The sequence below is a fragment of the Sebastes umbrosus genome, chromosome 9 (assembly GCF_015220745.1).
Source record: "Sebastes umbrosus isolate fSebUmb1 chromosome 9, fSebUmb1.pri, whole genome shotgun sequence".
Lineage (NCBI taxonomy): Eukaryota > Metazoa > Chordata > Actinopteri > Perciformes > Sebastidae > Sebastes > Sebastes umbrosus.
The window spans coordinates 20,551,310-20,565,534 of NC_051277.1; the positions used below are offsets into that span (position 1 = coordinate 20,551,310).

At 40.4% G+C, this 14,225-nt stretch overlaps 1 protein-coding gene across 2 annotated transcripts in view; it reads right to left on the reverse strand.

Moving 5' to 3' along the window:
* gabrb2a (gamma-aminobutyric acid type A receptor subunit beta2a) overlaps positions 1-14,225 on the reverse strand; it is a 37,905-nt gene that overhangs the window by 23,147 nt on the left and 533 nt on the right. For both annotated transcript variants that reach the window (XM_037780447.1, XM_037780448.1), the window contains exons 3-4: positions 13,935-14,002; positions 157-377 (exon numbers count right to left, since the gene is read on the reverse strand). In XM_037780447.1, coding sequence (XP_037636375.1) covers positions 157-377; positions 13,935-14,002 — 289 coding nt within the window. The remainder of the gene's footprint in view (positions 1-156; positions 378-13,934; positions 14,003-14,225) is intronic.

Sequence of the window (14,225 nt, forward strand, 5' to 3'; positions counted from 1 at the left end):
TTGAAGAGCCACAAGAGTTTAAATTCAAAGTTAGAGTTCATTAAAAGGCTCAGTCGGACACAATGCATCTGATACAATCACATTACTTCATTATGCATCGTGATCAATCCACTAATAGCCATGACACGATAGGAAGGGCAGTTGTAAAAGGCTTACCTGAGTCCATAAAGCACCGTGCCGTCAGGGTGGAGACGGATCATCCTGTTCTTGACGGTGACGCCGTGGACGAAGGACTTCTTGTCGTTGAGGAAGTAGGTGTCGGGGACCCACAGCTGATCCGCCACTCGGTTATCCAGAGTCAGGTTGTATGCGATCTCAGAGTAGGACAGACGCTTGTCCCGCCATGCTTGCTGGAAGTACATCGTCAAGGTGTAGTCCTGGAGGACAGAGGGGGGGGAGTCCATTGAATGAAGCTAGTGCAGCACTTCAAAGACAAACTCATGGTGAGGATCAATAATGCTGACGTTAACAACAAAATGTACTGACTAAATCTTTCCGGTGGCACCCTAACCGTAGGAATATGTTTCATTTCCACTATCATCTCCACTGGGAAGCATGTCGAGCACCGTCACCCCCTGCTTACATCTGAACATGACTCCATAGATGTGCCACAGCACGTTGTATGGACTCTGCATAGTGAGAAGGTCAGCCAAAAGGTTGTTGGTGGTCTGAAAGGCCACGGCCTGTACTAGGGGCCATGGTGGCTGGGGTTTGGGGGTTAATATTCAACTATACTCACTTAATTTTGAGACCATAACCAGAGGGGAACTTTCTCAGATGGCTGACTATTGTCTCACGCAAAACAAAATCTGCTTCCACTCGAAACGAATGACGCCACTTTCTGCTTTATAGAGACAATACTCAGGACAGTAGATTTCTGCAAATTGGGCTTCATCCTTATCTCTTTTTTTGTATGATTTTGCTTCTAATTCTGCGTAATAAACGACCGAACTACTGAGATTTAGGTGAGAGTGTTCCAGATTGAAAAAGCTACATTTATACTGTACAGTTTGTTTTTACACATGCTCAGAGATGTAGAAGCAAACTGTATCTCCTCCTCTCTCTCTCTCTCTCTCTCTCTGTCTTTTCTCTGCTTCTCACTCTTAAAAAAGACTTACACCCACACAGCCACAGTAAAACACAGCACTGCAGTTGGATCTGCTCTGTTGCAGTGTATTGCAATGCAATCGATGAGTAGGAAAACAAATTAAAAAATACGGTCCGTGAAACGAGGCCCTTGGGCTTTTACTCCAAGCAGCCATCATCATCAGTTATCGCCGTGTTTCTATGTTTCCAAGCTTTTTTTTTTTCTAGCATTGTAGTGTGACACTGCAAAGCAATAGCCACTTTGGCTCTTAAACTCTTATCATTCATTGCATGCAGTGTGCGCGACCAAAGCACTGCGTAAAAAGGGCATCTAAAAATACACAAGCTGCTGCCATGTTGATTTTTTTCAGAAGTGAAAAGTCAAGCGAGGACGGCCGCATCCTTATCCTGTTGTACAAGAGTTCCCACTGAACCCTCCTCTCACACTCGCTCCCTCTCTGTCTCATTATCAGCCTGTCGATCGGATATCTCTATCACCTTTGGGATCGTTAGCTGCTGCCTGCAGTCTCGGCGTACATCACCCAGCGAGGCAGCATCTCCTGCAATACATTCCTGTCTTGACTACTATTGTTCAGAGTATTGATGAAGAAACACAGAAACACAAGCAGCTAGAGTCCTCTGAGAGGAGGAAGTTGCTAGCAGAAGCTAAACCTCTCTCTGACTAAATTAGAAAACTGAAGCTAATAATATGAACTGGAGCCCCTTGGCAGCAATCTGAGCAACATGAAGCAGAAATCATTTATCAATGTGGTGTCACAGACTTTCAGCAACAATATTTCTGTATTGTTCTTTTTGCTCCACACTGTGTTTTGATATAACTGGGGTGAAACATGATTTGACATTTTGGTGGAAAAGGGGACATCGTGAGTGTGTCTGGTGTGTCATACACGTTTGCATTCATAGCTCTTAATTTGTATTTTACATTAGCAGGATGGAAATTAGGGCTGCAACTAACGATTATCATCATTATCAAATAAATATGTAGATTTTTTTTTTATTATTAGATTTTTGACAAATATTTTAGTCCTTAAGATCCCAGAAAACAGGAAATGACAATCATAATTACCCAGAATCCAACTAAGGTTTGTCAAAATTGCATGTTTTGTCCAACCAACAATTCTAAATCCAACAATATTCCAATCACAATGATATAAAACAGAGAAAAGCAGCAAATCCTCACAGTTGAGAACCTGAAACCAGAAAATATTTCTGCTTCTACTTCTACGAATGATTAATTGTCAAAATAATATGATGTTACTTATCTTTCGATCGACAAATTGATTGACTAATGATTTCAGCACCAGCAGGATCTTTAGTTATGGATTGTGTCCAAAATCATTTCCTCGTTCACTCACTCAAAAGTCAATTACATTTTATTTATATGGGCTAATATCAGAAATTATTATCATAAATCACAAATGTGCCTCAATGGGGCTCGAAATTAGTACGCATTTTAGCACTTCCGGTTCCCTCGTCTGGAAGTCATTGGGTTTTTTGAATGGGTTTTTACCTGGATGCCTGAAATAAGGTCTGTGGTTAAAACAAGTTTAAGAGATTTTAATGTTTTATTCTACGACATAAAATACATCAATAAATACCCCACTGAATTTTGAAGCTTCTATGTGTCCTAAAAAAGGCGGTTGCTAAAAAGCAGCTAAATGAGACTACTTAACGCCATCACGCCGACTCGTCCGCCTTTGCAACCTCGCTATGTATACTGGCATTCATGCGACCGTGGTGTAGTTCGTTTATAGCCTAACTTTAGCTTTTTACTTCTAGCGATTGCATTTACGCTTCTAGAGATTATTTTACAGAACAAAACGTGTAAGTATCATAAACGTTTGTTTACCACAGAGCTTAATTTCTGCAATAATCCAAAACTCCATGGAAAAATCACATATTGGCTTTTTGTCGAGGGAACCAAGGTGATGCGAACTCCCTTGTTGGCCTACAAAAATATGTCATCCCCACAGCACTTTATTCTCAGACCCTAGATTCTGAGAAGGAAAAACTCCCCAAAAACGGAAATCCTTAACGGGGAAAAAAATGGAAGAAACAGAGGAGGGATCTCTCTCCCAGGACGGCCATACGTGCAATAGATGTCATGCGTACTGAATGGACAAAAATAGCAAAATTAGAGAATGGAAAAAACACTCACTACTCCCAATATAATGGACACTCAATATTTTACACTATAGTTGGCAGTAAAGTGAGATTTTGGATACTTAAGCATCATTGACATTTGTCTGCTAATGTTTGCCACTATAAAAGAATATTGCATTGTTGGATTAGTAGCAGGACGTCAGACAATCCTACTTTTACTTCACTCCATTGTGGGAGTTTTTGAGGGCACGAGAAAGTGAATAAAATTCAGAATTCAGACACTCAAATAAAATGGTGGAGAATAAGTATAGAGCGCTATACAGTAAATAATGAGTGATTATGGACACAGCCTTGGGCCTTTTTCACAGCAGACATTTTGACTTGTCACAGGTGTTACTAGTAACATTAACGATGGCTCCGTTATATTCCTGTGGCCCAGTAAATCCTGACAGTGAGCCAGCACGAACAACAGCAGGGCCCTGAGACTGAAGAAGCTAAATGGTATTCAGCCATCATTAATTTTAGTATTTACACCTGTGCTTTTCCTACTGTGACATGTCAACATGTAACCGCTGTGAAAAAGGCCTACAAAACCTTTCCAAATGTGTCTCTCGTTAACTTAACTGAGCTTGGATTCGAGATGCCTGCCCTCATTTTTTATGTGTGTGTAAATTAGTGTGTGTGTGCATTAGTGTGTGTGTGTGTGTGTGCAGTGCCCCGTTGTGTACGTTCAGGGGAGGTTAAGCGTATAGAGATGCACAGCTCCAGCACAGGGAACACCTGGGCCTGCACGGTGCCTCCTGGCTGTGCTGTAAAATGGCAGCGTAATTACGGCCTCACAGATGGTGCTGTTTACCTTCGCTCGGACATCACATGAGCTCAGAGAGGGACACAAAATACAGCTGCCTCCCCCCCTCTCTCGGTACAGTCAAAGTTATTGTTCAAAGAGATTTCTGCAACATAAACTACTGTACTGCCAGAAAGTACATTTTGTTCTGTGACAGGTGAGAGACTATTCTAGTGCTGTGCTGTAACACAAAGCAGGAAGATCATGTTTGTATTCATGCAAACAAAGACAAATCCTTTAAGTCTGCATGTTCATTTTTCATTTTTTTCAACTGCAAAATAAAAAACCCGCACATATCATATTCACGTCACTCCAATACTCTGCAAACACCCAATCAAAGCATATTTTAACACAAAATATTAAGTATTAAGTCACAATAAAAGGCCTTCCTACATTTAGCATTTCGTCTCCTGGACTAGAAATCCTTTCTGAGTAATAAACGAGACATTTGAGTTACGAGCCTCTTCACTCCACACACTAGAGATGGAGAACGAGAAGCAGGTGAGGAGGATTTCGCAGCGTGCAGCGTCCAAAAAAAGCTACAGAGAAGTGAGAGACAGACCGTCCCGTGTTGGAGTGTCGGCCTCCAAAGCGACCTTCAGTCTCCTTGTCACAAGCACTCCTCAGAAACTCCATTAACATCAGTGAGCATCAGTGAGGGAGACATCTTGTGGAGAGCACCAACATTAAAAAAAAAGCACTGACAGCAGTGAATATATAAAGACGATGAAGATACAAACAAGGCCCGGCTAACTTAAAAAACATCAAGGCTGGTTGCACAGTGACAGTGTCTCACTCCAGATATGTTTCTGGGCTAACAAACCCCCATTAACAATCTGACAGAGTGACACAGAGTACATTTGTGTTTTCACTGAGAAATCTGACAGGCTACAGTTGTTACAAGACCTCCATTACAACTACATCAGCTGTCACTACCGACATGGGAACGAGCTGCCAATAGACGAGCTTAACACAATACATACCGCTCTGTTTGTAGATGTAGGAGCAGCTGACGTTAATGCGTTCACTTTCTCTCTATAATGAAACCAGTTGGATTTATGTGGAGTAGTCATTTCTGTTTGTTGTTGTTTATGAAAAGATGTGTCCACCAATACAGTATTCTCATTTTCATTTGTAGTACACTCTAATTTTCTGTACCTGATTTAAGAAAAAGCAGGATGTGCACGCTTTGTCTTTCTCCTGCCCTCTTTAATGGCTCAAAAAACATATTTAATGTTGTTTTATCTGCTTGATATTTCATGACTTTACATAATTTAATGAAAATTTCCTGTAAGCATGATTTTGAACTGATGACATATTTAAGACGTCCGCTGCAAAAAAAATGACTTCTGTTTCGGGTCTTAGAGACTCCAGCTGTAAAAGGTGGTTAAATACAATATACTATATGTTCTTTATGTGTAACTGGTATTGACAGTACTACTACCACTTCAAAATCCCCCAAAAAGGTATTTCTGTCATCGTAGTTTTAAAACACTAGATACCTTCGGGGTCTAATTGACCCAAACATAAGAATATCAGGATAACATGTATGTTTCTTTGTTTGTGAATTACGTTTTGACAAACAAAATGAACGTATATTTGTCTATGTATAGCCAATACATAAACAAAGCATCAACATTAGGGCTGGGCAATATGGCCAAAATCTTCTATCACCATATTTCATATCTCAATAACGATATATATCATGATATAGCGTGTTGTCTATATGAAATAACCACATGGTAAAGCCTATTTTTGTATACTTTTGTGTGAATTAAATACCTGACAAGAAACTTAAGAACTTGAGTGCAAAAAAAGTGAAATTATAGAGAAAAAAATACATAAATATAGCCTTTATCACGATAGGAACGATACATAAATGATATACGACGGACCATTTTATGTCGTTTTGACAATATATATCATCATATTGCCCAGCCCTAATCAAAATGTTAATTTCATGGCATTTTTTTAAACAGCTGATAAAGAAATTCTGTAAACCAGTTTCAAACATTTATATTAATAAATATATATATCAATAAATATATATATATAAATGAAATATTTCCTTATTTGGAGTGAGAACAATGCTTTATGGTAGGTTGTGTAGGTTGTTGCAAAGACAGGAGTTACCACTCCAATACTGTTCTTCATATTGGGTTTTAATAAGGTCAAAATATATATTTAAAGGGAAAGAATTGTTGATTTACAATTATTATTATTATTACACATACAGCATTGTGGTCTGTGGTGGAAATTAAAGCCAATTTCAACAAAACGTAATTGTTAAACACCCATGACCTGCTGGTTTGACAGTTGTTATGTGTGCTCCTCTCTCTCCTCCGCAGCTTTACGGGACCAGACAGACGTCCACCATATTGCTTAACGCTTTCATCTGCTGCGTCCTGCTGCAGAGTGCTCCAGCAGAAGCAGAGAAAAATCTGCTGATAATAACAATGTCTACTGTGCACAGCAACAGGAGAAGATGATTCGACGTTTGGGCAATAACAAGCTCGTCTGCAGACATCTAAGCCTCTTGTCTGTTTGCTTCCCATCTAAAGCTGGAGGAGACGCCACAGCACATCGGCTGGTCAAGCTGAGTTTATTCATTTGTTGTGCTCTCTGTGTCCGGTTAAGTATGGGCTTCAAATTAAATATTAGGGGTCAAGGAGTGGATTCTGAATGAGTTGCCGGCCATACACATCCTGAGGGAAGTGACAACATGGACGCCTTTATGACTCTCTTTCCAATGGGTCATTTTTCAGCTACTTAGCTTCAGTGGAGAAAGTGCCTGACAGAATCATTAAGGGAGTCATCAGCACATTAAAGGCTTTTAATGGAGCTGGCTAACTTACTCCCTGTTTTAAGACACGCAGCTTTTTTGTTCGCCGTGCCGGCCATTAAGAAAGAGCGTTACGACCAATTTAAACTTGGCGTAACTTTGCTCTTGCAGTGGGACTCTCTGATAATTAAAGCGAATGACAAATCAATTACATAAATGTAGGAATACTCTTTTATTAATCTAAATGGGATTGATTCATTTTGATAAAGTGCATCATAAGAAATGCATTTTGGAAAGCCACTATTTACATTATAGAGCAAATATATCATGATTTAATAAAACTACACATAACCATTTAAAAATATGACACTAACTGCTTAATGTTCAAAATATTTTGGCATATTTTACAATAAACTTTGATAAATTATATATAATAAAAACCTTTCTTTAAAGGTTTTACTTTCAGATAAACTGTAATTACGTTTTTTCTTTTTTTAAAAGCTCATGGTCTCTTCTGACTTCCTCAAATGAACCCAGTCTCCGTGGACTAAACATTAAACAGAGAACCCAGCATGCACATTAAGGCAGCTGCAGGATTAAGTGTTGTTCTTGTGCTGTAATTATGCTGCTGACCATATTAATCTGTTACTGTGTGTCCACTCAGCATAACTAATGACATTGTTCTGGACAACCTGCATTCTTGTCTTAAGCTTTTTGGAAAACTTAGCAGAGCAAACAGAGCAGGCAGAATCAAAGTGCACGAGACAAACAAAGAGACATAATCTGTCTTGTATTTAAATGTTGAAAAAATGTGAACATATCTTTATAAAGGAAATGTGCATGGGTCATATTTTTGATGAATATTTTTGCAGAAAAGTCACAGAAAAAAAGGTGACACAGAATTAAGATTCAATAATATTTCAGATTAGAGCTGCAATTTTGATAATCGAGTAAGTGTTTAAGTCATCGCTCATGCAAAAATGTCAAACACTTACTCGATCCCGCTCCTAAAATGTGCGAATTTTCCGCTTTTCTCTGTTTTATATCTTTGTAAACAAATGTCTTTGGATATAAGAGGACTAGTTGAACAAAACAAGTCATGTGAATGTGACCATTTTTCACTATTTTCAGACATTTTATAGAGTAAAAGATGAGTGGATTAATTGAAAAATAATAATAGCAATTCAATAACTAAAATCATCGTTAGTTGCAGCCCTATTTAAGATACTATAGCCATCAACACTGTGGGAAATGTCCTGTATCATCAGCATTTATAAAAAAAAAAAGGCAAAATATCAACAAAATGCAAAAACAACAAAAATCCGCCTTCTTCAAAAAACAGAGCAACCTTCACCTGGATTATAAATGTTAAAAACCTTGAAAAAGTCCCTAGAAAAAGAGGCCTTATTTGTTTTTCCTTGACTTCCCTAGATCCACCCAAAAAAAAAGAGGCTGCGTTGTCATGGCAACACTGAGTAAAAATAACACAAGCTTATTTTCCACAAGCTGAGAATAAAATGGAACAGGATCAGTTTGGACAAACAAGATCAAAATGGTTGCTAATTCACAGACACAAGAAGCTGCATCCTTCACTGGGATGGAGAGTAACACCGAGGCCGCCGTCGCGTTCCCCCTGGTCATCGGTTCTGCCGTTATCTGACGGCCAGATCCCCTTACTCATGTAAAGAAACCAGCGCTTGTCAGGATAATGATCGTAATAAAGGGAACGCTCACGCCCCACTAATTCCTCCATCCCAGAAGCCACCACAGCTGGTTTGTTTAAATCTTTTAATTCACAGCCAGCTAATTAACATTCAGAGAACAGTATTATAGTACAGGCAGTGCCTCTTAACAACCGCCAACCTCAGGTATTTTACATGTAATTAACAAGCGGGATGAAGAAAAGGCGAGGAGTGAAAATACTCATTTACCTCCCTCCTCATTCCAGCCTCAGAGTGCATATTGTAGCTGCACTCAACATATGGATGGCATGCTGAAGACATTACTATGCAGCGCTGATGCATTGCTGAGACAACAGACTCGACTTGTATTTAATCAGCTGCACTGGCTGTGTGTGCAGAACACTTTTTAATGCACCGTAACCAGGGTTCGGTTCCTGGATCTGTGATTTCAGCAAAAACAAACAGCATTATGCAAATGCAATTTCAGCTGCTAAGTGAGAGAGATGAGTGATGGAGCGGGATGCCAGCGCTGAACAGACAGACTGACAGAGATAAACAGGGGGGGGGTGGAGGATGAAGGGGGGGGGTCTCAACCATGATATCATATCTGTGCCATATTTTGCACTAACCCCAGTGAGTCAGCACAGCCCACCCAGCGAGGATGTGTGGTCACACCTCGGACTCGGAGGACACTTCCCTCTCAAAATAGCACATTTGTAATGTCATGCAGGCGAGGCTGCTGCTTCCACGGCGCTGACTGACCTGCACATTTTTATTGCCCGACAACACGGCTGACCTTTGAGCCTCAGCGGGCCTTCGTTGTGGATCACAAGAGAATGTACCCAAAAAAGCAACTCCACTATGGCACGTGCACATGTGAGCCAACCTCTTACATGTGCAACAGAGAAGCAACAAAACTACAAATCCCATCACGCACTCGAACAACAACCATCCTGCCCTTCATGTCAACATGGAAGAAGAAAATGCCACAATGGCTTCAATCAGCCCCGACCGAAATGCAGAGTTCATTCTCCACCAGAGGCATTTCTATCTTTAATTAGAGGAGCGAGCAGCTGTCTACAAGCCAAACCTGCTCACAAACACTGATTTCAAACCCAATCTTTCATTTCTGACAGCAAATGACTTCATTTTCCTTCAGGTTCATATATTGTAGACGCAAAATTCAACGATCATATACAAAGGATTCAGTTTTCTTTGGAGACAATTTAGTTCAAAACCAGTCGACATTATAACCAACGTGCCTAACTAAATAAAGGCCTTTAATACAACTTTTCTCTTTGCTCTGCCCGAAGAGCATTTTTATTTATGTGACCCTTTTCTTCCATCTTCAAGAGCATCTTCAGGTTGCCTAGACTTACTATAAGAGACTGACTTAGCACTTCATTCTTCTTTTTGCAGGAGCAAGACTCCTCACCAGCACCAGGAAGAGAGTCCATATCCCCCCGGTACCGGCCTCTCTTCACCGGCTACCAGTGAAGTGCACGACTGATTTCACCATTCTTTTATTTGTTTTTAAAGCACTTCTTGGATTGGCACCAGGTTACATCTCTGAACTGCTCACCACCTCCCCGACCCCTCACATCTGGTGACCAATCACTGCTCTCCGTTCCATCCAGTTAAAAACAAAAGGTGATCGAGCATTTCAGTTGTTGGCCCTAAATTGTGGAATAGTTTGCCACTAAATATTAGATATCCCCCCTAAAACAAGTCCAAAGATCCATCTCAGCTATGATTTTATCAACATATTCTGTGCTTTTGATGAATTGACTTATATTCTTTTATATCATTATGTTTATGTTATTACTGGACCATTCGTTTGTTTTATTTGATCTCTTTGAAAAGCACTTTGGTCAATGTTTCTTGTTTTTAAAATGTACACTATAATAAATGTGACTTTTTAATTTTGAAGTAATTTTGAAAGAAAACAATGGCAAAAAATCTCCACTTACAGCTTTACAAGTGTGATTATTTTTTGGTTTTCTTTGTTTTCTTATGACAGTAAATTGAAAATCAAGGGTTTTGGACTGTTGATTGACCAACACACTTGAAGAAATCAACATGGGCTCTAGGAACTAATAAATTGACACTTTTAACATTTGTTAGACGAAACAATTGATCAAGTAAATAGTAGATTACTTGCAGCCTTTGATTTTAAAGTCATGTTTCTAACCCCTCAACCCTCACTGAAGCACTGCTGGACCAGACATTACAAACGTATGCTGTGCAGCCAAATACTGCTCAAACCCCCAGATTATTTTGAATTATTGTAGACATCCCAACGTTTTGATAGAAGATACCAAATATTTCAGGCTAAATTTTGAGGAAAATGCAGGGTTCAACGTTAATGGGTTTTTTGGCAAGTGGGTCAAAAGTAAATTTTTACTTGCCCTTACAAATGGTTCTATTTATTAGCGAATATCAAATAACAACAAGGACTAAAGTTAATTGTTATGTTTAATCTTTATTTAAGTAAATTAATCTGGAGTTTTGCCCCCATCCTCTATCGCCACCCAACTAAACTGTGGTTTCCAGGATAATTGTAATGCTCGCTTGCGCTTCAGTTCATAAATGCTGTCTTTACCCCGCCGCCATTTTCTCTCTAGTGCCCGATCGGTACTGTGCATGAGCAACTCAACAGAGATGAGAAGGAAGCGAGATGGCTCACTCTTTAGCTACTTCGTCGGCTTCATCGTCAGCTCCAGAAAAAAACAATGTGTTTAATTCTTTTTTTACCACTTGCCCGGGGGCCAGTGAGTTGCTAGATTTACTTGCCCGACGTGGCGTTCTTCTAGCCCCGGCCAAGTGAGCAATATTTACTGTTGAACTCTGAAATGTATTTACAATGATGTACAAGAGATCTAGTGTATCCATTAGATGATTGAACGTCATAAGGAACTGGAACATGCCGCTCAAGAATCAATAAGTGAAATCGAGTCAGTCGGTGGAATGAGATGGTTTTTCCAACCTTAAAGCCACTTAAGTAGAAAAAGGGAAATAGTATGTTGAGGGGTTAATAAAGCGCTGGCTGCAGCTCTCTTGTGTTGACATAGGGTCTGTTGTAACTTTTCCTCGGCCTCCACCGGGATGTAGATCATTAGAGGAGACGGTGAAACTGATCACAGTGACCTTCACCTCTCTCCCACCCTGTTCTTCATCCTCGCCTCCCCGTGTTGTTTTCCCTCTCAGCACTTTAATCTTAAAAGCGGCTGCTCCTGATGAGGAAGATCAAAGCAGCCGGCGCCGAGCACAGGTCACCAACTCCATCCTCGTGATCACGGTTGCACGGTGATATTATTGATTTCTCTGAGATCAATCTCGTCAGCTGCTGTTACCCTCTATTCTACCAAAGAGAGCTTGACGTGAAGAAAAGGAGGAGGAGGAGGAGAATCCTGTTATGTAAGTCGTAGGATTTTTCACAAGGTGACAACAACGTGTGGAACACAAGTCTCGGATGTTTTTTTATTTTAACTTCTCGTCTAAATTTGTCCGCCATGTCAGAGGGACGCCTGTGCAGATCTGGCAGGGAGAGGTTTTCTGAGAAATGAGCGAGATGAACGCTCTCTCATAGCCACGGGGAGTTGCATGACGTCAGCCGCCATTCACTGTTTGTGCACAGTTTTGTGTTTTGTTACACACTCGGATACACGGATGTATGAAGCAGTGTTTTTTTCCAGATGAATGCTCGCATAGATGCCTAGTTCTTAAGTAAGATAACCCTTTGGAGCAAGGCAGAGGTGGATTACATGGCTGCTGAGCCCAGAGTCACAGCCAGGGATCCAGTCAAAGTGGTGGGAGGAGAGGGAGGGAGTGGGAGAAAGAGGGAGGCCAAAGCGAAGTGAGGGGTTTCTATTTCAAATCTCCCCGGACCCCCAAGGCACTTCCGTTCTGGCTGCATCCTCCACCAAAATAAATCATCTCCATCAAAGGAAAAAGCTCTGACCATACTCATCCAAAGCAATCTCACACACACTGCTGTATTAAATGTGCTAAAAACTCATTCAGCTTCAAATGACCACACACACATTTTGACAGGCTGCCAAATCAAACTTAAAAATGGTTCAATTAATAATAGAAAACACATCTCCCCTCCATTCCTAACTGGCAAACTTGTTTTTCATGCTCTTATATAACGTCTCTATTATGTTGGGTCCACGGAGATGCTGCTTTGTAAATGATCTTTTCTCTGAATTCTCTTGCAAAGATTAATATTTTTCTCTCAATGCATCAAAAATCCCATGAGCGAAAAACCAGTTATTCCACACTAAGAAATAGAGTATATTTAATGCAGCAGAGCTCCACTGAATTGTCAGTTTCCTGTGGGGTTGCGGTCTGTCTGTCTGTCTGTCTGTCTGTCACACGGATCAATAGGTGGTGCTCTTGCATGGGCTGCTGAACTTTTCCCCCTGTCCTCTCTCTCCAAGTGGCACAAGACACTCATCCTTGTGCACCAAAAGCTTTTTTTGTTGTTGTTGTTGTTGCAAATGCTGTGTGACCAGACATTTATTATTAACAAATTTGCTTACGTCATCTGACAAGTAAGGGGGGAAGATGATCCAAGATCTTTCTTGTATGACTGTAGAATGTTTCTTTGTTTTGACCTGCCAAGGGACTATTAATTATCTTAAAGCTATAATCTGGTATACGGTGCATCAAATGGTGACATTTATGTTTTAAACTGTACATGGTCCCTTTTAAATTAATAAAAAAATTATAATAAAAAAGATCATTTACATAGAAGGTGATGATGTGATTGGTCCTTAAAGACACTAAATGATGCCAAATTTGGAGAGGAAGGTGGGTGTTTTTTTATTCATTTTGTAGGTAAGTGCATGGAGAGGAGAGAGGATGGAGAGGAGGAGAGGAGGGGGGTGTCAACAAAATTACACCACCGAGGCTTGACAACGTGAAGCAGTCAGGAGCACACACACACACACACACACACACACATGCATGCACGCACACACGCGTGCAGCTCCTCTCCACGCGCGCGCAGCCGGAGCCGTGCGTCCGAGTGCGCCAGTGAGTGTGTGTTTTGAATTCAAATGCAGCAGCAACACACCAAAGAGCTGCAAAATGCGGAGAGACTGAGAGGAGAGAAGAGGAGGATGGCGATGATGATGATGATGATGATGATGTGTTTGGGAAATGGAAGCCTTCACATTTTTTTTTTTTTTTTTTTTTTTTTTTTTAACCGAATAAAAAAAAATCACAAATTCACAAGAAAGATGCTCTCAGCCCTGCATGGCTCACATTATCCCAGCTCCTTTCACACATATATAATGACACACAACACACTGACCCGTGATAAGTATAACCCACTTCAGGGGTATTCCAACCGTGCCATCAGGGCAACATTAAAGCAAAGGGGTAATAATGATGAAGATGCACCTACCATGTTGACTTCAGACACCATGTCTATGCTGGCTATGTCTATATTCATCCCCACAGCCACAGGCGCACCTGTGAAAAAGGAAAAAAGAGGCGTTAATAAAAAAAAAAAGATAGATGAATAATTCTCCCATCATGTAAATTTAACAAATTCGTGACGCGCACTCAGGTTCCTCTGCTCTCCTCCACCTACAGGAGACTTGAGCATCATCATCAGCCTGAGCGAAGGGAAAAAAAAATCATGTTTAACACGCAGATGAGCTTAAATCACATCTTTTTAGTGGTTATAATCAAA